The sequence below is a fragment of the Sciurus vulgaris genome, assembly GCF_902686455.1.
Source record: "Sciurus vulgaris genome assembly, chromosome: 1".
Taxonomy (NCBI): domain Eukaryota; kingdom Metazoa; phylum Chordata; class Mammalia; order Rodentia; family Sciuridae; genus Sciurus; species Sciurus vulgaris.
The window spans coordinates 210,379,829-210,402,627 of NC_136461.1; the positions used below are offsets into that span (position 1 = coordinate 210,379,829).

General features: G+C 52.6%; 1 protein-coding gene across 1 annotated transcript in view; it reads right to left on the reverse strand.

Moving 5' to 3' along the window:
- Positions 1-22,799, reverse strand: part of LOC306654091 (maestro heat-like repeat family member 5) — a 48,624-nt gene that overhangs the window by 20,100 nt on the left and 5,725 nt on the right. The window contains exons 4-16 of the mRNA XM_079127330.1: positions 17,688-17,795; positions 17,291-17,407; positions 16,680-16,799; positions 15,516-15,668; positions 14,898-15,020; positions 13,831-13,910; positions 12,584-12,719; positions 11,782-11,877; positions 10,568-10,672; positions 9,259-9,394; positions 8,811-8,980; positions 6,749-6,898; positions 5,874-6,028 (exon numbers count right to left, since the gene is read on the reverse strand). Coding sequence (XP_078983456.1) covers positions 5,874-6,028; positions 6,749-6,898; positions 8,811-8,980; positions 9,259-9,394; positions 10,568-10,672; positions 11,782-11,877; positions 12,584-12,719; positions 13,831-13,910; positions 14,898-15,020; positions 15,516-15,668; positions 16,680-16,799; positions 17,291-17,407; positions 17,688-17,795 — 1,649 coding nt within the window. The remainder of the gene's footprint in view (positions 1-5,873; positions 6,029-6,748; positions 6,899-8,810; positions 8,981-9,258; positions 9,395-10,567; positions 10,673-11,781; positions 11,878-12,583; positions 12,720-13,830; positions 13,911-14,897; positions 15,021-15,515; positions 15,669-16,679; positions 16,800-17,290; positions 17,408-17,687; positions 17,796-22,799) is intronic.

Here is a 22,799-nt window from a genome sequence, read left to right on the forward strand (position 1 = left end):
TACTATAACTGCCAACCTGGAATTCTGCACCTAGCAATAACATCCTTTAGGACTGAGGGAGAAATAAGGACATTTTCAGACAAGAGCTGAGAGTACTTGCTAGTGACAGACCCAAACTAAAGGATGTGCCTCAGGCTGGAGACAGATGGCTTGAGTTCCAATGAGGAGCGGAGTGAAGAAAGAAGTAAAATGTCGGCAGCTCTGAGTGAATATCGACCTGTGAGATTTCCAACAACATGGCATTAAAATAAACAGTGAAGGCATTAAATTGGCGTGTCTCAATTCATTTGGGGATTTTGGAAGTTCTGTTTCTTGGTATGGAAAGAGAGAAAAGATGGTAAATTTCATACCAAACACTGACAGTTATATTACATGTAAATAGAATAAGCACTGCAATTACAGACAAAGATCGGCTACAAATATTGTTTACTAAAAGATGGGTCTCATACTGAAGAATAAAGTAAAAGCATGAGAAAAAGCATGTCATCAAAATGACAAAAAGACACTGGAGTGGCTAGATTAGTGTTAGAATAAGCTCATTACTAGACAACGTGGGCTCTAAAACACTATGTTAATATCAGGCAAGTGGAAAAGTCTCCAAAGAATGCCAACATGACACCTTTTATATGAAAGCAAAAAATAAATTCATATGAAATTAGAAAAAAAAAATGAAATCCTTTGAGGAATATTTATGCAATAAAACTCTGCAAAGGAAAGGTGAACCTTAAAGGGGTGAGCAGGGGCTGGAATCCAGTGGTGGCGGTGTCCCTGTCTTTAAAAGTAGGATGTGACCCAGACCCTAAGTTTTCATGTGACCGACGGGTTCATTCATCCACATAGGTCCTTACTAGATTGTCATAATCACTAATCTAAGTAAGCAGCTAAGTTAGAATTACTAACTAAGTAAATACCTAAGTTATAACTAAAGAACTTAGTTAATAACAACTAGGTAACTTGGTAAATAACTCAGTTACTGTCTATGCAGAGACCAATGATCATGGTGTGTTCCAGATGAAGGGTGATGTTTAATCTGGTTTTGTGCAATTGCAATGGAGCTGTAATCAAATAAAAACAGCAGCTGAAGAGGGAGAGAGAAGAGGGAAGTTTGGCAACTGATTCTAAGAGTTCCCTAGAAATGCAAAAGGCAGAGAGTGGCCTGGGCAACTTGAGGTAGATGGGGGTGGAAGGTGAGGACATCTGCGTTGTAGAAGACCAGGTGCTTATTCCTGTAACCGACTACCAAGTTGTGGGAATGAACCCTGGCCTGGGCACAGACAAGTGGACCCCTGTGAGAGTGCAGAAGGCCCAGGAACGTCTTGGCCTCAGGCACTTGACTCCTGAGGACGGAGCTTCTGAGGACCCAGTGGAGCTGGGAGCCCTACCTCCCGTCTATTAAGGTGGGAAGCAAGTGGAGCTGGATGGTCTGGATGTGCCCGTCCTGGAGGTGGAAATGGAGGGCTCACCCAGATGCCTGTGTGCAGTAACTGCCATCACTGGCATTCAGGATGGAAAGCCACACAGCAGGAGAGATGAATGAACTCAACATGGATAACGTTGGAGAAGAACAGCCAGCTGAGAAGGAGAACATGGGGAGTACACTTTGTGCAACCCTGTGTCCACCGCTGGGACACATCCCACCATGATGTCCCATACATAAAGACTGTCCAGATTGGGTCCAATGGAGGCCTCCACAGGGAGCCAGCCCACGTGTGGTTTAAGGGTGACTGAGCAGTGAGCAAGCACACTGGTGGCCTGGGGGAGGGAGGGTGAGGACACCTCTGTGCGTCACTCAGCATGCTGTAGGGAGGAGGGGCTCCCCTGACTGTCTGAACCACAAAACCCATTTTGACGTCCAAATTCATACCACCCATGTGGCCCCCAAAACCTCAAGCAGAGACTCACACTTAACATGGTCTCAACTCGACGGTGCCCAGGCAACAGGCAGAAGCCGATATACATGCAGCTGTGAGTCACCCTGACGAGAGACACACTCTGATTTCATAGATGTGAACATGTGAAAAACGTGCTTAGAATAGAGAAATAAGACAGAGATTCCAATTCAAGTAAAATGGAACTATGAACTTCAGGGTGACTGAAGACACCCTGTTGCCCGTGTCTCTGCCTCCCAAAGTCTCCTTGAAAAACAAGAAGGGAAAAGTAAAGCCACACAGAGACCATGACCCCAGTGTAGATGCAGAGAATGCCCAAACTTCAACGTCCCTGTAAGTAAGAGGGGAGAATGCTGGTCCAGTGTGCAAACTCAGCCCGTCCCATCCCTCCACCCCAAGGCTGTGTGGCAGAGGTGGACAGAGAGCAACGATGGGAAAGAGAAGACAGCAAGCAACAGGGGTTGAGGTTGAGCTAGATCACCTTTAGAAGACTAATCTACCCTAAGTGGATTAATACTAAAAAAAAAAAAAAGTATCCCAGGAACTCAAAGCACCAGCCACAGGAAGGAACTTAACAGTATACCCAGTCTGAAGGCCAGTCTTCAATATCACAGTTTTGAGGAGAAAAAGGCAAAAACAAACAGAAAAACCAAAACAACCCAAACCAAGAATCAAAACCAGGAGAAATATCCTTTGGAAACCAGGTGGTGAAGAGGAAATCAGGAAGAGGGAGGAATGTAGGGTCTTGCAGAGAAGAGGGAACCCCCAAACCGGAGCACACATAACCCTTTTGCAAACCACAACACGTCTATTAAATCATCTGGCCTTTGCTATTCTGACAGAAGAGGGTGACATTGACTTGAAATACTATAAAACACTCCACTAGCACAAGTGTAAATGGGAACAAAATGAGCAAATCTGCAGAGCTATTGCAAAACCAAAAATCAACACTTATAAAAATGAAGAAATTCCCCCTGAAGAACAATTATGATACAAAAGAATCCCTGAAGACACTCATTCCAAATGTAGTTAAATATGCTCAAACAAGCATTTAAATAGATCAAAAACCACCTTGAATCATAAATTCAAAAAAGGACAAAAAACTTCAATTAGAACTGAAAAGAGCATTGATTGAATTCAGTAAAGAAATGGAAGAAATTGAAAAAATTATCTCAGAATGAAAAAAAATGGTGTTCATGAGAGATAAGACTCAAAAGAAATTTAATAAGAGACATTTAGGAAAGGCAGAATAGCAACTAAGACGATGACTGTGAATTTATGGAAGAAGTAAAAGGGGCAGAGAGACAGTGGTAGAACTCTAACATAGGAAGGAGTAGCACTTGTGCTGTGTGAGTCCCTGAGGAAGAGCAGCAACAGTGGGTAGAGCTACACTGAAAGTCGTAAGCATGAAAACTTTCCAGAAATAACAGCAACAACACAGAGTTCTGAATTACAGAGTCCAAGGATGCTCTAGGTACCTGGGAAAATTAGCCCAGAATGATGAACAGACATTTACTCACAACATAATTAGATTTCAAAAGATAAAGAAAAAATCCTTCAGGTCTCCAGGCTAAAAGACCAAATAACTTAGGAAGGCAAAAAATTGTCATCAGACTTTTAAAAAAACAATGTGAGGCAACAACACAATAGTACTTAAAATACTAGCTGATGGCAAGGGTGAGCCAATGGTCTTATACCCAGTCAAACTGCCCTTCAAAGCACAACTTTCAGCATAGGAGGACATGGAAAGCTCTGAAGCCAGGTGCCTTTCTTGAGGAATCTATTAGGGAATGAACTTTGCCAAATTATAAGATGACCAGAAAACATCAGCATAGGGATAAGAGAGAGTGTGTTGTACACACACTGCAGATGAACATTGAGGGGGGCAAATTGGGTGCAAATGCTACACACTTTGATAAAGAGCAAATGATAAGAAGGGAAGCATAGGGAGGTGCAAAGAGAAAAATGGAATAATATCACTGATGGTTGTATAGAAACTGGGTGGGAGTGAAAGCATGTCAAAAAAAGATGAATAAGTCAGATAGTAAAAGGTCAAATAATAAAATAGGGAACTTGGGGCATTAAAATAGGTTAGGAGGGCTGGGGTGTAGCTCAGTGGTGGAATATGCATGTTTAGCATGCATGAGGTCTTGGGTTCAGTCCCAGCATGCACACACACAAAAGAATAAAAGTAAAATGATAGTTAGGCGCACAAAAGTAACAACTGGAATGAAATTACACTTCCTAAACTAAAACAAGAATACACATCTCATAAAAAAATCAATATGTCAAATAAAACACAACTACAAAATGTTATGACACACTGATCAACCATATCAATGAATATCACCCATTAAAAAAGATTTTCAGTTTGGGTCACAATACCAAACCACATGCTGTATATAAGATGCATACCTAAAACTAAGGAATTCTGAAAGGGCTAAACAGAGTGTGGGCAAAGGTATACCAGACAAGAGGAATAGAAATGAAAGCTAGGGTAGTGATCCTGATAGCAGACAGAATGGAATCCAAGTCCCCAAAGCACTTGACAGGATAGAGCAGAGCACCTTTACTGTTAAGGGTCATGATTCATAATTAAGATATAACACTTACGAACATGCATGCACCAAATAACACAGCAAGGTCAGTAACTTCAGGAGCTGGAAGGACGCAAAAACACACGAATATTCCTTTAGTCAGACTTTAACACACTCTCAGTCCCAGCCAGATTCAGTGGACAGAAAGGAAGTAGGATGTAGAGGATGTAGACAACATGATCAACAAGATTAGTCTGTGGATGCATATCCGACCCTACCCCAGGGGACAGAAAATGCACTTTCTTTTTGAGGACCACGGAACACTCACAAAAGCAGTTTATAGGATCATAAACTCTATGAGGTAGAAGAATTACAGATAACTCTGATTACAGTGCAATAAAACTGGAAGTTACTGACAAAAAACCAAAAGGTGCTTCCACACGGGTATCAGCAATCTTCCTAGAGAGCACTATTGGGTGCTGGGAGCTTGTGACCTCTCCTCTGCTGGCTCCTACATGTCCAGTGAAGAGGGAAAAAGGTGAGCTGCTCAGGGGAAGGACCTGGGTATGTGCAGGGAGGGAGGTAATGCTGGATAGTGGAACTCCATCAGGGAGCAAGGTGAGGCCAGGGGAGGGGCTGTGAGGAGGTGGGCACTGTGGTGGCTACAGGTTCTGGAAGGCAGAGGCTTGTTGGTACCCAAGGGCAGAGTTGTAAAGCTGGGAGATGTTGGGGTGAGGGGAAGAGTCTTGAACTTGGAGATGACCAAGTTGAGGCCAGGATCATGGGAGTGGTAGCTAAGGGAGGATGAGGGCAGGATTGCCAGGACAGAGGAGACCCAGGAAGAAGTTGGGAGGGAAGAGTAGAACCCCACAGTCATGGCAGGAGTCTCATGAGAAGGTGTCCCTGACCAGGAGCTATACACTGATCGTAGCCCAGGGCAGGCGTGTGGTGGATGGGTAGCGGGTGGTATGGACTGAGGATATGGGACTCAGAACTGGGACTTCAGGAGGAGGGGCCATGCAACAAGGACCCTAGCCCCCTCCAGACCCAGGGGTCATGCACTGTGGGAGAGAAGCCAGCCCTGCTTGAGAGGGCTGTGGTGGCTACCGGGGTCCTTGGAAAAGCAAGAAGAGAATGTCTGAAGATGAAGGTGAGACAGAGGGGTCTTTGCTAGTGGACAGCGAGGTTTGGGGTTTTCCCAGGAGCACACAGGGTCTTGGATACGCTCTCCACCAGGAGAAGGGCGGGGAGGCTGGGGCAGGGTATTTGGTATGGAATGTGGACAGGTGGTGAGCAGAGCTTTCTGTGTCCAACCCAGGAGGGCAAGTGCTCCCTCCCGTGCCCACCCTGTGGGCTCCCTGTGGGCTGTGAGGGCACAGTCAGGAGGGCACAGGCATGACCACCCAGCTGCAGGCAGTGGGGTGGTGAGGCAGGGTGGGCCAGGCACCTGTCCAAGGGCATGGAGAAGTCCAGGAAGGCAGCCACCAGCTCCGGGGTATGGTTCCGGGCCAGCAGGGTGATGGCGTACAGGGCGTTTTCTTTGGCTTGGGGGATGCGGACAGAACAGAGGCGCAGGTGGATGCCCCGGCCCATGTTAGCGACCTGTGTGGGGAGGGCGAGGTCACACGGGGAGGCCCTGCCTGGGGAACCTGAGAGGAGGCACAGCCATCCCTGGGGCAACTGGTCTGAAGGGAGACAGCCTTCAGGGCTGTCTGGGGCCCTGGGGGCCCTGGGGGCCTTTGAGGGCGTTTACTCCCCTCAGTGTCTGGCAGTCACTGTGGAGTCCCGGTGTCCACCCCCTCATCTTGCCCAAAACACACTGCTCTGGTGTAGACTGCTCTGTGTGCCTGCAGTGTCCTGACCCTTTTGCTTTTGGGGCCTGTTATGCATCTATGGAGGCCCAGGTCCAACATCACTGCCCATAAGACCTGGTATCAGTTGTCCTCGGGCTGGGGCTGCCCCTCTTCTCCCTCTGGGTCCACCCTCTGCCTTTGTATTTACTGGCCATCCTATCTACTTCTGCCCATGCGACCCATCAGATGGAGAGCTCCTTGAGGGTCTGGTCTGTTCCTCCTCCCCATTGTCACCCTAGGGCACACAGCAGGGTCCAATCAATGCACGTCTGCTCCATAACCTGCAGCCGCCTCTGGGTCCCACACACTCACTGGGACTGTTCCCTCATGCATTCATTCTACTGGCTGCTGCCCAGGGTGGGCTCTGGGCTTCCCTATTGGACCCAAGCTCCGGGTTCCTGCCTTGGCCGGGTGGGTGCCCCTGCATACTGACTGATGCCCAGCCCTGGGTGGTACCCCAACCCCTCACGGTCTCCAGCTTGGCCCCGTGCTGGTGGATGACAGCAAGCAGCAGCTCAGCGGCTGCCTGCACACGGAAGGGACTGGAGGAGCCCAGGCCACTGATGGCCGTCCAGATGAGGTCCGTCACCTCTGCCATCAAAAGATGCCTCATGATCTCCTGTGGGAATGGAGAGGCCATCACCTGGGCCCTGTGTCTGGGCACCTGCTTCCCCCCAACTCTGTTTTTACCTTTGACCTTTGTGTAGCTTCCCTAGGTCTCTGAGTACTCACTCTTCCAGGTGCCCCCACACCAGACATTTGCAGTTAACTGCTTCCACAATCTGTCTGCACCAACTATAACCCAGGGCACAGGAATGGAGAGTAGATCTCCTCCCCTCCTCTGCCTGCCCTAGCCCCCTTGGGCATCATCATCTGCTAGCCTCAGCCCAGAGGGGTGCTCCCCATGGCCAGGCTCCAGTTCTCAAAGAGAAACTGAACTTCAGAGCTGTGGAGGACCTCTGAGGTCACCTGGACCAAGTCCCAGGCCTAGCGAGGTATACGGGCCACCCTCAGTTATGGTACAGGGTGGGGATGGTAGGGCCAGGCTGGGTCTGGAACCCAAGCCCATGTAGAGCCTCAAGACCCCAGCTCTGCTGGCCACCTGTGTTCTCCCAGAGCCCCTCTAAAGGTAGAGGAGGATGGGCTTACCTCTGCAAGCAGACTATGACTGCTCAGAGGGATGAAGGGGCTCTCAGGGAAATGCAAGGTGGAAAGTATGATCCCTGCTCCATAGCCTCCTGGAAGGTCGAGCTGGATCAGGTCACTGCACAGGCAGAACCTTCTAGAATGACTTAGAACATCGCTACTTAACATAGTAGCCACCAGTCACCCATAGCTAATTAAATCTATGATATATTCAAATCTATCTAAATTTAATCTAATAAAATCAATCTTCAGTTCCGTAGTAGCACCACACACATTTTAGGTGCTTACTAGCTATTTGTGGCCAGTGGCTGTCTTGGACAGCACAAGCACAGAACATGGCCAATCTCCCAGAAGGCTCAGGTTGGAATGGTGATCAGACTCGGAGAGTCATAGGATATACAGCCTCAGGGTTGACAAAGACTTTGAGGTGTCATGCTTTTAATGAGGGCATACATGTGAGGCGGAGGTAGCAGAGGATAGAGGAAGTGGTGGTGCTGAGGATGGTGTGGGGTCTTGGCAATGGTGGTGATGGTGGTGGTGGTGGTGGTGATGGTGGTGGTGGTGATAGTGATGGTGGTGGTGGTGGTGGTGGTGATAATGGTGATGGTGACGATGGTGGTGATGATGGTGATTATGGTGATGGTGATGGTGGAGACTCTACCCTCCTTGCCCTGCCTCTGTCCCGGCTCAGGTTCTCTGGTATAAACTGCAGCCAAGCCAGGTTTTCCTCCCTCTGGCATGGACAACGAACATGTTAACCTCAGGCCTTTGGATTTTCTGTACTGAAACGATGGGCCTCAGTGCTCAGAGAGCTCATGATAGCTGCTGAGAACATAAGTTCTGGACTAAGCCCTGCTGGGGTGCTGAGTGCCCCAGGCACCCCTTCTTCATCTGGTTCACCCTGGACAGACTCCATGGATGGTGTTTATTAGAGGTCAGCCCCACCCACAGGCCTCAGTGAGACCCCAACTTCAACCTGAAGGGTTCAGGGTCTAATAGGACTCACAGTGGTCTTTGTAAGCAGGGTTCAATCCCAATGTGGACAACAAGTCACCTGCTCACGGACTTCCTGAAGGAGCCTCCGAGGCCCTGCCCAGTCAATGCCAGCACCCTGCTCACACCTATGCCTTAGGATGCGTGTCTTCTGAGGACAGTACAGTTCAAATGGTGACAGGAGGGAACATTGGAACAGACCAGGGAAGATGTGTGGACTCTGAGAAGGGACACGGCGGGCCGCGAAGCCCACTACGGCAGGCATCAATGCAGCAGGTTCTACTTCAGCAGCACAGGGCACAGGGTGAGTCCCCCACTCCGCTCCCACCAGACACTGGTCCACTCTACATGCCCCTATGCTGTGCGACCTGCCCAGACTCCAGGGCTCTGACCTTGAGGGCTTGGGAGCTGTCCAGGTGGAAGATGCCATCCTTTGGGGATGCCAGCTCCTGGGAGTCCAGCGGAGTGGCTTTCTGGTCTCCGCTGCTCCAGAGGGGGGCTCCGTCTGCACTGGGCTGGGAGAACTCCTTGGGGGTCAGTGATTCCACCTGCAAAGGTTCTCCTGGTGGCCAGGAGCAGAGCAGGGTGAGGTAGGGCAAAGGGGGGCCCAGGCCTAGGTTGCGCAGGGTGGGAGTTAGGGTGGGCTAGTTACACGTGAAGGGGGCCAGGCCTGCCACCTGGGTTTGGAGGTGGGCAAGGGCATTCCAGGGCTATGGCTGAGATCAGGGTTGGGGGTGGGGTAGATAGGGGAAGAGGGTGAGTTCAGAGTGCTGGTGTGAGTCCACTGAGCCCGTGGTTGGGGTGGAATCAGGTGTGCCTTGGTGGCCCGTGTAGGCTCACCTTTTTGGCGCATCAGGAGCTGGTAGAGATGGCCCACCCCTTCCAGGCTGGCGCGCTGGGTGGCCCTATCCGGGTCCTGGCACAGAATCCCCAGCATGCCCACTAGCTGCCCGATGCGTTTGAAGCCCTCCTTTGGCTGTGTCGAGAGTGCGGGGGAACCACTGAAGGCAGGACCCAGCCACTGAGTCCCCAGTCGGCCATGCAGGCATGCCAGCCCAGCCAGAGGGTCAGAAGGATCCCCTCGGACTGCGCGGCCGGGCAGGCTAGGGAACAGGCAAAATAAAGGGGCTGCCAGAAATCTTAGCCATCAAGAGAGACAAGATGTTAAAGTAATAGCGAAAAATCAGAGTGAACACAAAGAACGCAGTGTGACGACCTCAAGGGAAGGCAGGGTCTGACCCTGTCGGACCCCAGTCCCGGTCCTGGTTCCCACGAAACTTCATTGACAACAGGCGGCCAGCCCATGGCCGACGTCACATTGATCACGTAGCCCATCAATCACATTAAAGTAGAGCTAATCCTGATTGTGGAGTCTCGCACTCCTGGAGGGCCCAAGGCGGTTACCCCTCACTTGCCTTGCCCTGGGGTCGGTCCTGTGGGGTGAACTTGTGTTTTGAGCAAACTGAAGCCACTTCAAACCCCTCCTCCAGGACTGCAGTGACCTTTCCCTGGTGGCACAACACTTGCCCCCTGCAGTCTCCCTGCCTTGGGGTGGGCGGCAGGCTCCTGAGGTCCCCAGCCTCCTAACGTTAATGCTGACTTTGGGGTACAGGCAGAAGCTCCAACCTCAGGTGTGTCAACTTCACTCATCCCCAGGATCCCAGGGACCACCAAAGGGTGGAGGCCCCCTGGATGAACGCAGTGGTATGGGGGCGTTCCACGCTGCACCCGCGCCCCCTGCAGGCGCAGGCTTGGAGTTCACCAGCCTTTTCACAACCTGCAGCTCCACAGAGCAGCCACTTCCATTCATTTCACAGGTGAGGAGTGAAGGTCAGGCCTCAAAGGGCATGGACAGGAGTGGCCTCTGGGCCAGGGTCAGTGTCCTCTGGGTTCAGAGCCCAGCAGAGCAACCTTGCCCAGGGCCCCTTTCCCCCAGCCTATTTCTTCAAAAAGGGGACATTGCCTGGGCTGCCCGCTGCCATTGGGCCCTGTGGGGGTTGTGGAGATGACGCGCTGGCCAGGAGGTATGGGTGTGGGCCCTTGAGACCCGCCAGAGATCTCCTGCAGGCTGCAGGGTCCCTGGGCTCTGGGGCGGGAGGTCTGGGACCAGAGACCCAGCTGCAGAGGGCATTTGGGGCCTGGTACTCACATCTAGGCAGAGCTGGTGGTTCAGGAATTTGAGGAGCGTCACGCAGCTGTGCACAGCCCGCTGTCGCTCATGCGCCTTCTCTGATGCCAGCCAGACATACAGGTGCTGCGGAATGGGCGGGGTCAAGGGCCCATCTGCAGCCCGGAGGAGGTAAGACCCTGCCTGCCACGACGTGGCCTCACCCTCAGTGCCCGCCCTCAGCTGGGCCCCTGGGGGCTCAGTCTTTCCCAGACTCCACAGAGCCTGCCAGTCCTTTGGCTCCTAGCACCCGCGCCCCGGGAGCGGTCATTTTCCCTCGCAGGAAGCCCTCCGGGCTCCTGTTTCTTAACCTGCTGCGTGCCCCAAGCCCTTTCTAGAGCCTGCTGTCCCACGCTTGCTCTCTGAGCGGGGATCACAGCGGGCACACGGCATCTGGGCAGAGCTAGGGCTGTGCTGGCCGGTCTTGAGCCACATGGGCCTGTCTGGTGAGGCGCAGTGTGCTGAGTTGGAGCTCTGAAGAGGGCGAGGAGACTGGGCCACTCAGCAATGGCCTGGGGAAGCTTTATGACTTCTGCTGGTGGCAGCCCCCAGCCCTCTGGCACACCCAGGGGATGTCATGCTACTTGCTGGGCAGGTGGCACCTCCTCCTACCTACCTCTCACTCCTGTCTTCTGCCTGTGCTTCCAGGCTGGGAGACCCTGTTCACCTCCACCCCAGCTTCTTGCCCAGGCCCCAGTCCTGAGGGTGCTACCCTGCTGACCCGACCCTCGCCGACCCCACCTTACTGCCCGCCCCCCACCATTTCCACTGACCAACTGAGCACATCGTGCCCCTCCTGTGCCCCTGTGTCCTCTGCTTGGGTCCCTTTCCTGGCCAGGGACTCCTAGTCCTCATTCAGTGCTCCTTGGTGAAGGCCCACTGGTCCTGACCTCTGATCATTTGGGCCAACCACTACCCCTGGGTTGTCACTGCCCCTTGACTGGTCTCCCTCTTGACCAGGCAGGACTCCTGGAGGGCAAGTGCAAGTGGGAGCCAGGTTGAGGCCAGGGGGACACTGCTGCAGGGGAAGTTCCCTGGGGGTGCATTTCCTCCCAGACCCCACTCCAGGCTATCCCGGCTGCTCCTCCCTCCCCTCCACGTGATGCTTGAGTGTGGTAGCCCCTGTCCATCCAGGCCTGCTTCCTCTGAGCTGCCCTCCTTGGAGCTCCCAGCCCAGGTCTGCCCAGGTGGCTCACCGACAGTAGAAAGTGCAGCTCCTCGGCCGTGGGGCTCTGGGTGATGAAACTCTGCAACATGCAGTCCAGTGCCTCTGTGGTCTGACTGTACAGGATCTGCATGCGAGGGGAGGCGGTGGAGGGCCCAGGCCTGCCAGCCCCTGGGGGCCCCACTGCCTGCATATGCCTAGACCTGGTGGTGGCCAGGTGGCCGAGCAATGGCTGGAGTCCCCCTGCAGGGGCAGCCTCTATTTAATAGAACCGAGGAAGGGGTGGTGAGGGGGCGGGTGCTGAGCACAGTCCTAGAGCAAATCCTCCAGCTTGGTGGGTGAGGCCTGAGGCAGCATGGCCAGGCTAAGTAACTATGTGGTGAGACCGAGCCTGTCCCTGGGAAGGCTGCTCCAGGCGCTGTAGGCCTTAGTGGCTGAGTTGGGACTCTTGGGCTCCTGCAAGGCTGGGAAGCTCATCCTTTAGAGAGAGGCAATCTCCCTTCCCTCTTGGGCTGCTGGGGAGCTCAGAGAGCAGAGAAGCCTAACTCCCCCGTGGCCCTGGCCATTGGGGCCCTGCCGCGGGGTCAGTGCTGGAGTAGTCAGCCTCCTCCATGCTGGCTCTCAGGATCATCAGGGAAGCTGCTCATATCACTGTTACATAGTCACACACACCCAGTATCTCGTTTTAGTCGCTTGGGTTGAAGACCACCAGTTCTATTATCCCATTTCACAGGTGGGAAAATAGAGGCCTAGTGCAGTTAGGAGGCTGCCCGGAGCCCCAGGGACCCTCTCCCACCACCTATCTGCTGGGCGTGCCGTTGCAAGGGCCTCACCTGTATGTTGGGTGGCTCCAGAAAGAGGCAGGTGTGCTTCTCCAGGGCATCCAGAAGCGGCAGAGAGAACACGCTGCGGAGGCAGGTGGAGAGGAGCCGTGACTTCCTGTTCAGGTCCATGGGTGGTCTCAGCTTACTGTTGGGAGACAGAGGGGGAGAGCCTGAGGAGCCCTCAGGAGCCCAGAGCAGCAGCCCCTTGAGGGACGTGGGATCCCCTGGGTCTCCTCTGACACCGTGGACATAGCACTTTCTGCCTCTAACAGAGACTTGTGCACACCTGCCGCCTGGTCCCTTGCTGGTCCTCTAGCCACCCAGGTGCGTGCCAGCCACAAGGCCATTGCACTTGCTGTCCGGCAGCCACGTGTGCAGGGCTCTCTCACCCCGCGGGGCTTTGCTCAGGTCTCTTCTGGGCAGCCTCACGCAGCCTCGGGCTGTGTCCTGGAGCTAAGAGCACCTGGCTCACAGGATGCTCAGGCAAGTCAGTCGATCATTGACCCAGCGTTGAGTTGCAGCCCTCAGCCCAAGGATTGGACCCCCTCCCTGTCCGCACTTCATCCGCGGACATGGTGGTCTGGGTACTGACGGCCTGTCCCCAAGGGTACGCTCTCGGGGACGCTCCCTGCTGATTCAGCTGGGTTCCCAGAGCCCAGATCGTGCCCGAGGCACATGAGGAGCTCATGCTCATAGGAGGCTGTGCACAAGGGCTTGGAGAGTCAGGCAGCCCGTGGAGGTGGCCGAAACCCAGCCTCGCGGGGATGTCCCCCGGCTCCACCTGCCACCTTTCCCTGGGGCCGTTTGGGCCGCCTGGTGCCTGACTGTCCCTGCAGCCCAGAGCAGGCAGCTCTGGATTCCTCGGGTCCCACTTCCTAAGCATCTCCACCTAGTCAGGACAGGGACACCAAGTGCACCCTCGCCCACCTGTGGGTGGGGCACTCAGTGGTGATCTGCCTTGCTGGTCCTGGACCCCGAGCTCCTGGACTCTGCCTGGACCCTTTCCTGGAGGCTGGCTGGGTCTAGGCTGCTTCCTTTGGCACTCCCTTGCCTTCTAGATCCTGTCCACCTGGGGTCTTGCCTGAATAGGAGCTGTGACTGTGAGTATCTGGGGGGTCAGCTCCCCCAGGGAGTGGCTGTGCCCAGAGCAGATGCCCCAGCCTGTGTGGGCCGCCCCCTCCATGGCCTGCACCGGCTCAGGCCCAGGCCCTGCCGGTACCAAGGCCAGGCGGGGAGCTGCAGGGCTGGGAGCCTACCAGAGGCTGCAGACGATGTTGAGGGCCTGCCGTCTGCTCTCCGTACACAGCGCGTCCTGGGGTTCCTTCTCCATCAAGACCTGCAAGTCTCCAGGTGAGGCCCGAGCACGCGGGCTCGGCCTGCCCGCCTTTGACACCAGGTCCCTGCTCAGCCTCCGTGCTCAGTGCCTGAGTTCCATGTCCCTGGCCCTCACCAGGGCATGGAGCGCAGTGACTCAATGGCACTGCCTGTGGCACGTGTGTCACACAAGGAGCCAGGCGGGCAGGGCCAGGTGGGTAGGACCAGGTGGACAGAGTTAGGCGGGCAGGGCCAGGTGGGTATAGCTAGGTGGACAGAGCCAGGTAGACAAGGCCAGTGGGTAGAACCAGGTGGACAGAGCTAGGAGAGCAGGGCCAGGTGGGTAGAGCCAGGTGGACAGAGCCAGGTAGACAGGGCCAGGTGGGCAGCACCAGGCGGGTAGAACCAGGTGGACAGAGCTAGGAGGGCAGGGCCAGGTGGGCAGAACCAGGTGGGTAGGACCATGTGGACAGAGCTAGGAGGGCAGGGCCAGGTGGGCAGAGCTAAGTGGGCAGGGCCAGGTGGGCATAGCTAGGAAGGCAGGGCCAGGTTGGGTAGGGCCAGGTGGGTAGAGCCAGGTGGACAGGGCTAGATGGGCAGGGCCAGGTGGGCAGAGCTCGCTGTCTGAGCACAGCAGCAGGGGAGCTGGGCTGTCCTCGTGCCACGGTGGGTTCTTGCCCTGGCGCCACTGCCCTGTTTGTTACTTGTGCATGCCCCCTGCTGCCCTGGAGACTCCATGGGACCCTGGGGACTGGTTTGGGCCCCAGCAGTTCAGCTGGTGCAAAATGGATGGGGCTGGCCTTTTGGGCTTTGGTGGTGTTGCCTGCATGGGGCTGTGCCTGGCCAGCTCTGGGTCTCTGTGAGAGCAGGTGATGGGGACATGGAGTGTTTCCAGGTGTAAAAGCCTGTGAGGGCTTCAACGTGCTCTGGAGACCCGCCCCCACGCTCTCCAGCAGTGGCTGCGGGGCACTGGTCTGAGGGAGGGCCTCTGCCAGGGCCTGGTACGCACCACCAGACACTCGAGCAGCTCGGAGGTCTGGGAGAACTCGTAGCTGTGTGCACCCTCGTTCCGGCTGATGGCCCCCATCAGCATAAGGGTGGCAGTGAGGAAGCTCTGCTTCAGGGTCTCATCCTGCATGGGGCCAGGCCCAGGACAAAGGGGACGGGTCAGGAAGAGGGCCCAGGAGCATGCCGGAGCCAGCAAGGGGCGAGGCCCATGTCTTAGAGGCCATGAAGTCCCTGCTAAAAGGGTGAGCAGAGGCCACTAGCTGGGCGCCACATGGGGTTGTCTCTAGGAAGGGGCTGTGATTTTGTGTAAGAAAGTGAGTGAGGTGACAACATTTGAACCAGGACAGGGCCTGTGGAAGGTTCTGGGTCATGGTGGCCTCCCAGTGGACACTTGGGCACTGTGGCCTGGTTGGAGGCCTTTGGTACAGAGTAGAGGGAGAGATGTTGCCCTTGGCTCTCCACATGTCCCACCCCCAAAAGTAGCCCAGGGAGTGGGTGGGCTCTTTCCCAGAGTGTGGAGGATGGTGGAGGAAGAGCGGGGATGGCAGCCAGGGGCAGGGCCTGGCAGGAATTCCCGATTCTTGGCCTGGGAAGGCCCAGCGAGCAGCCCTGCCCATACCCAGGAGCTGTAGCGGAAGTAGAAGATCATCCGGGACAAGATGTTGTCCACCCACGGGAGGATGTGGGCCTTGGCGCTGGCAGCCACCTGACCGTAGGCGAGGAGGATGGTGCTGCTGGCCCACTTCCAGCGCAGGTCCTCTGAGCTCGGGCCCTGGCACGTGGGGGCAGATACGGTGCTCAGGTCTGCTGGGCCTCTCCTCTGGGCAGGTGCTGAGGAGGGACCCTGGCCCAGCAGGCTGGGGAAGCAGGTATCCTGAGGGTGGTGGGCTTCTACCTATCTCAGGAAAACAGGGAACATGGAATGGCCCTGGAGGGCTGGGCCGCATGAGGGCCACTGAGGCTGTACGCAGGTTGTTTGGCTCTGCTAGAAGTGGCCAGAGTCCAGGCCCTCATCGTGTCCCTCTGTGGTGGCCCCCTCCTTTCCCCAGGAGCCCAGGGCCTGCCCCTCCTCCTGCTGGATGGGGCTGCGGGGGCCTGGAGGGTGTGCCTAACCAAAGAATGGGGCATGGCGCGTGGCTCTTCCTCTGGGTGAGACCCAGAAAGTGCCCCATGGGCCCCCTCCTGGGCATCACCTGAGGACCCTTGGGAGCCCCTGCTCTCAGTGCTTCTCTGAGGGCTGGAGACATGGCTCCAGTCTGCTCTGCCACTTGCCAGCAGAGGACCCCAAAGAGGCCGCTGGCCTTCGCTGGGCTGCCTGGGGTAACTGAGCAGACCCGAGGGAGTGGAGGCCCCTGCCCTCCTTTTCCCGAGGGCTGCCCTGGGAACAGGTCATGGGGTGTGGTGAGGACAGGTAGGTGCTGCAGGCCACTTTCCTGGGCCATCCCTGGCCTGCCTCTCACCTTTGGGATGGTCACATGCCTGAGGGCCAGCCTCAAGCTGGCAGCCACTGCCATAGCACGGCTGGGCGTGGCATTGCTTGAGTGCCCGTGGTGTGCCGTGTGCCAGGCCGCCTGTCCCTCAGCTCATCTCCCCCGAGGCCAGGCAGGGAGGGATGGTGTTCAGGAGGAGGAAGCCAAGGTCCAGGGGTTCATGCTGGAGGTGGGACTGGAGTCAGGCCCACGCTCCTGGCCCTGCCATGCCCCAGGAGCCCCTGCTTGGAGGCTGGCCTTTGCAGAGAGTGGAGGCCCATGGCCCCGCCCTGTGCCGAGGCCCGAGCTGGTACCTTCAGGGAGAAGCTGTGCAGGCTCCACTTGATGGGCCCACTCCGCCCAAACTGGTCTAGGATGGCCCAGACGTCATTCAGGTGGCGGCTGGCGGCCAGCCCCACAGTGAGCGCAATGCCCTGTGGAGGGGGGACCCCGAGGTCACAGGACAAGAACCGGCCCCTCCCCTGGCCCACGGGAACAGGACGGGACTCATCCGAGATCACAGGGCATCCTGTTCCCAGCTGCACGTGCTTCAGAACACGTGACTTGGCCTGACCCCTGGGGACATCTCTGAAGGGTCTGGCTGGTGGAATGGAGGGAGGTGGGAGGCAGAGGGGAGCCCTGGAGACGGTGTCCCTCCTGCCAACTCTCAGTAGGCCTGGCGGGGCGGGAACGAAGAGACAAAGGTTGGGCTGGAGGAAGAGAACCCCAGCTGTGGGTGAGATCAGGGCTTGGCCCGGGACTGGGTCAGGGCTCAGCCTGCCCAGCTCTCAGGGCTAAGCCTGTGACCAGGGTCCAGGACTCAGTGCAGGCAGGGCCAGGGCCAGCTGCGAACAGTTCAGTGTGAGACCAAGGTCAGGGTTTCAGCAGGGTGATGGCTCAGCCAGCAAGTGGACTGGGTCCTCACCTCCCTCTGCTTGGGCCACTGGTGGGAGGTCTCCAGGAGGGACTGTAGGTGTGTCCTGACCGTGGTGCTCTCCTCCTCAGCCTGGAGGATCATCCCGTAGTAGGTGAACAGGAAGGTCTGGAGGAGAGGGAGCACCCTATCTGGACTGGACCCGCCTGGCCGACTGCCTCCTCCACTGAGCAGCCTCCCTGGCATGCTGCTGCCCCTACAGAGCCCTCACCACGTGACCTGGGGCTGCCCACCCCTGCCTGGCACTGCAGCAGGATGAGGCGTTTAGTCCTGCTGCCCAGGTCTGTCCCTGTTTCTTTGCATTCACCAGTTTCCTTGGAGGACCTGTGTGTCCAGTGGACAGTGCCTGTGTGGTGGGGGTGGGGCTTCCTGGGGGAGCAGGGCCCACCTTCTCTGGTAGCTGTTCCTGCTGCGTCCGGCTGGGCTTGGTGAGGGCCCATAGCAGCTCCTTGGACCACACATCTGTGTTCAGGAACGGGACGGACTTGACAGCTATCTGTGAGCAGACACGGTGGGCAGGACTAGATTTTCCTTCCCTCCGAGAGCTGGGGCTCTGCCAGCCTGCCCAGCCCGCTGGGCAGCCCTGAGCTCCAAAACCCTAAAGACACTGCCATGAGATTAGTCTTGCCATCCCGAGAGCTGGGCGATTAGATCTGTAGGTTGTTTTTTTTTTTTTTTAAAGATTTTGGAAATATTAATAAAAAATTAATATCAACATCAATTAAAGCTTAAAATATCATACGTGTCCCCCAATAACTCTAGTTTTAAGAATTTATCCTGAAGACGTAATTTGCCATCCAGTGAGCACTTGGGTGTCTTGTTGGGCAGAAGATGAGCTTAGAGCGCCCCCTGCAGGTGAGCTCTCCTCAGCCCTCGCAGGTGCGGATCCTTTGGTCCCTGAAGTGGAGACTGCTCCCACTAGTGGTAGAATCTTGCTCCACTTCTGGCTCACTTGCTGGATGCAGGGGTGCAGCATACGCTGGGTGGCTGTTATGGTTGAGGTATGCGGTGTCCCCCAAAAGCTCACATGAGAGACAGTGCAAGAAAGTCCAGGGGGGAAATGATGAGGTCACGACGGCCACAACATAACCGGGGGCTGATCCAGTGATGTGGACTAGCTGGTGGTAGCTGCAGCGGCCCAGGGTGGCTGGAGGAGTAGGTCACTGACATGGGGTTTATATTTTACCCCTGGTGAACACAGCTCTTGCTCAGCTTCCTGGTTGCCACGCTCCGAGCCTCTTCCCTCCACCACATATGTCTTTCCACCACGATGTTCTGCCTCCCCTTGGGTCCAGAGCAGTGGAGTCAGCTGACCGTGGACTGAACCTCTGAAACCATGAGACGAAATAAACTTTCCCTCTTCTAAGTTGTTCTTGTTGGGTCTTCTGTTCACAGTGATGCAAAAGCTGACTGAGACATGGCTCTCTCGCCTGTACAACAGGCTACTACAGAATATTTAGGAGACTCTGGCCACTGGGAAGTCCTTGGATTCCACAGAAGTGCCAGGGGCTCCTGTCAGCTCCACTTTCTGTACATCCACTACTGTAAGTACCAGCACCCAGCTCCTTGTCTACAAGTTAAGTTCTGAAACTCAGAAACCATGCCCACCCCAGAGCTCTGCAGAACTTCACTGGGTGGCAAAAACTGACCCAAACTGATGCAACGTGATTCCCAGGAGTCAATGTGAGTATTTGTCATCTTTGTAGCACAGATGTCAATGTATCTGATCTTCATCGGCCCCAGACCCTGCTTTGGGTATCTATGGAATATACAGAATGGACACTGAAAAATCTGAAATGTTCTGAATTTTGAAATACATCTGTTCCCAAGCTTTTTAATTTTTAATATTTTTAAGTATTTGAAAAATCAAGTCATTCTTAAATTGCAGTAAAATGCACAGGTCTTCAGTGCAAGACTTGAGGGATCTGAGCCAACAGACCCATGTCATTTGCATGCCGTTGAGATGTGGGGCCTGTGCTTCCACCCCGGAGAGCCCACTCGTGCTCCTTCCTAGGAAATCTCTATCACCACCAGTTTTTGACCTGTCCCCCTCAGATCAGTCTCCCCTTTTCTGGAAAAAAGGAATCCTACCTATTCTGTTTTGATTTTCAGCGTCTCCCTGCTTCTGCTTGGTCTGGGTGTGACACGCTCTTCCCTCCCGGTTTCCCCTGGTGGCTGCTCAGGTGGCTGCTTTCAGATTTCTGAGTGGGGTGTTGCTCCGCCCCCCAGGTTGCCTGGGCTTAGAGGCTGCACCAAGTAAGGCTGAGGAACTTCCTGCGATGAGGAAATCTGTGTACCAGGCCTCCGCATTTATTGGGTACAATTCCTACAAGTGGACTTGCTGAGTGATGGATGCCAGGTTCCCAAAGAGACAGCACCATGGCCCAGGCCCACCGCAGGGTTCCGGCCGCCCTGTTCTTGCCAGCATGGGTGACCTCATGTTTTTGTTTGAACTCTCCAGGGTGTGTGACAACTGCCGGCTCCCCGAGGACCACGCTGTGGTCATCCTTCCTTTGTCAGGGTCATTCTGTGGCTTCCTTTGGGAAGCACCTGTTTGAATTTTGCCCATTTAAAGAGCTGAGCAGTGGGCCTTCTTCCTGCCGAGCTGCAGAAGACCTTCCCCTCTCTGCGCAGTCTCTTGTTGGATGTGCCTCTGAGCGTATTTCCCCCACGTCCGTGGCCCCCCTTTGCTTTTCTTAGCGGTATCGTTGATAAGCAGAAGTTTCTATGGTAATGAAATCCAGCTCGTCGATTCTTTATATTACTGCTTTCTGAATCACAGGACATATTTACCTACCCCTTGTTGGCAAGGTTTATTCTCCTGTTTTCTTCTACATACTTTTTAGTTTGGGCTTTACATTTAGATGTTGGTTCCAATTAATTTTTGAAAGTGGTTTAAGGAAGGCAATAAAGTTCATTTTACCCTCATAAACAGGCAATTGGTCTTGACCCTTGTTCAAGACTTTCCTTTCCTTGTTGAACTGATTTGGCACCCTTAAACGCCACCAGAGTGTGAGTGTGGATTTACATGGATTTCCTATGTTTAGTTATTTATTTGTTTCACCTGAGCCAGTGTCTCACCTTTCTCGTTCCTGTGCCTTAGAGCAAATGATTTTTTACTATGGTTTTAGTCTTTTACAAAATCTGGAAATCAAGCAGTGGGATTCTTGTAACTTTGTTTTTTGAAAGGATTATTTTGGCTACTCTAGGTCCTTTGAAATTTCCACATAAAAATTTAACCTATAGATTATATTTAATTCTACAACAAAGCCTTTGGAACTTTTATTGGCTTTTTAAAAATTAATTTTTCATATCAATTTTGGGAGATTTGAGATCTTAACATTACTTGTCTTATTCATGAACACCATACATCTCCATTAAACAACTTTTTGTAATACTTTGTCAAGATCTTGCACTTATTTTGTTAAACGTATCTTTCAGTCTTTCATATCTTTTGTGCTGCTGTGCCATTTTAAAAAATCCATTTCCAATTATTTGTTGCAAATAAATTGCAAATTCAATTGACTTCTGTATGTTAATCTTATATCCTGAGATGTTGCTAAATTCAATGATAAGTAATTATCAGTTATTTTAGAGTCTGTAAGATTTTCTGTGTATGCGACCATGTTGTCTGGAAAGCAAGACAGTTTTACCTTTTCAATTGCAATCTGTATGTTTTCTCTTCTTTTTCTTACCTTATCGCATTGGTTAGCAACTGCAGTGCAATGCTGACGATGTGGAGACACTGGACATCTTTGCCCTCTTCCTCCTGATCTTAGCAGGGAAGTGTCAGTCTTTGTCAGGAAGTGTGTTTGCTGTAGATTTAGAAGCCTTGTCAAATTGGGTGATTTCTTTTTACTCATGGTTCATTGAGAGCTTTTTAACCATGTCAAATGCCTTTTCTTCATAATTCTTCATAAACATCATCATGATCTTTCTAGTTCATTCTGTGGGTATTTTGAATTACATTTATTGTTTTTCAAACATTAAGTTAACCTGTGTCTCTCAAATAAACCCTGCTTGATCATGGTGTGTTATCCTTTTATTCAGTATGTTAATGTTTTGTTAAAGGCTTTCAATCTATTTTCATGGAAAATGGTCTGTAGTTTTATTTCTTATGTCTTTGGTTTCAGTATCGTGGATTTGCTGGCTTCATGAAATGACTTGGGAAGAGTTCCTTCTTCCTCTATTTCCTTGAAATAATTTCTGTAGAATTGGTATTATTTTTTTCTTAACTACTGATAGAATTCACCAAGGAAGTGTCTGGGCTGGGAGTTTTCTTTGTGGGAATGAAACAAAGGGGAGACCTGAAAAAAACTATCGGCTCTTCGTTCCTGAGTGGACCCTCTGGACTTCACCTCCTCATAGTCACTTGCTTTTAGTTGACTATAGACGACATCTCTGATGTGAGGGTCATGATGTAACATTTGTGAAGTTTGATCCAGTTGCTTTCTCCATAAATAAATAGCCCCAAACTTTATCATCAGGTGGGTGACTTTCAGACTTGCTCTCCCATCTCCAGGCTCCTGGCTGCCTGGTGAATAAACTCTTTCTCTTTAGTAAGACTCCTTAGTGTTTGACACAGTGCATGTAAGGCAACCTGGGTGTGGCTTGGTAACTGGAAGGTTTTAAATTATAACACCAGTTTATTTAGTACATATAGGACTACACAGGTTTTCTGTTTCTTCTAATGTCTATTTGGTAATTTGTATTTTTCAGGGAATTTGTCAGTTTCAACTAATTGGTCTAATTTACTGGAAACTTATTTCATTATTGTCCTTGAATATCTGAAGGGTTTATGTTGTTCCTTATTTTATTCTGAAACTGACATTATGTGATTTTTCTCTTGATCAGTCTAGTGAGGCATTTATTAATTTGTTGATCTTTTTGATGAACTTATTATTGGTTTTATTTGTTCTCTGTTGTTTGACCTCTTTTTAGTTCTTTAACTTATGGTTTAGTTTTATTATTTTCTCCCACTTACTTTGGCTTTAATTTGCTCTTTTTTGGTAGTTTGTTAAAATGAAGATTTAAATAATTAATTTATACCTTTCTTCTATTCTAATATAGGCTTTAAAATATAAATTTCCTTCAAAGCATGGCTTTTTGTCATATTTCACAAATGTTCCTGTGTTGTGTTTTCATTATCATTTAGTTAAAAATATTTTCTAGTTTTCTTGCAATTTGTCCTTTGACCTGTGGATTATTTAGAAATGTGTTGTTTAATTTCCAAGCATTTGGAGTTTTTCCAGATACCTTTTAGTATTGACCTCTAATTTATGTTGTGGTCCGAAAAAGTACTGTTTGATTTCAGTCCTTTTAAATTTATTGAAACTTGATATATGCCCAGCGTGTGGCTAGCTGGGTGGACGTTCTATGTGCTTTTGAAAGGAATGTCAATTAGACCAATTTGGTTAATTGTGTTGTCCAGGTCCTCTGCTTCCCTAGTGACTTTCTGTGTTCTGTTCCATCAATTACTTGTGTTCGGCTGCTGTGACAC